This window comes from Merops nubicus, unplaced genomic scaffold, assembly GCF_000691845.1.
Source record: "Merops nubicus isolate BGI_N331 unplaced genomic scaffold, ASM69184v1 scaffold30075, whole genome shotgun sequence".
Lineage (NCBI taxonomy): Eukaryota > Metazoa > Chordata > Aves > Coraciiformes > Meropidae > Merops > Merops nubicus.
Genome location: NW_008610800.1, coordinates 1,666 through 1,909, shown reverse-complemented (window position 1 = coordinate 1,909; position 244 = coordinate 1,666). Strand labels below are relative to the sequence as shown.

Genomic DNA, 244 nt, shown 5'->3' with positions numbered 1-244 from the left:
CTTCTGCAAGCTGCCCAACCTCCTGAGCACGGCCTGGACTGGTCCCTCGCCGTTCCCCTCCGCCTTGGGGTCCTGCCCGGCCGTTCCCACCATCATGTAGATGGTTGTGACGTTGGGCTCCTTCCCCTTCGCCTCCCAGCTGCCGGATTTTGCAGCCGCTTCAAGTGCCTCCACTCTCTGGGCCACGTGCCTGGTGCCAGAGACCACCCGTCGGCGTCCGCCCGGGGTGGCCCGAGGTGATGGC

The 244-nt window shown here is 67.2% G+C and overlaps 1 protein-coding gene across 1 annotated transcript in view; it reads right to left on the bottom strand.

Moving 5' to 3' along the window:
* LOC103773650 (scavenger receptor class F member 1-like) overlaps positions 1-244 on the bottom strand; it is a gene marked incomplete at its 5' end in the record, with an annotated part of 2,264 nt that overhangs the window by 405 nt on the left and 1,615 nt on the right. The window contains one exon of the mRNA XM_008941025.1: positions 1-239. This exon is cut by the window's left edge and continues 405 nt beyond it. Within this exon, the coding sequence (XP_008939273.1) occupies positions 1-239 (239 nt within the window). The remainder of the gene's footprint in view (positions 240-244) is intronic.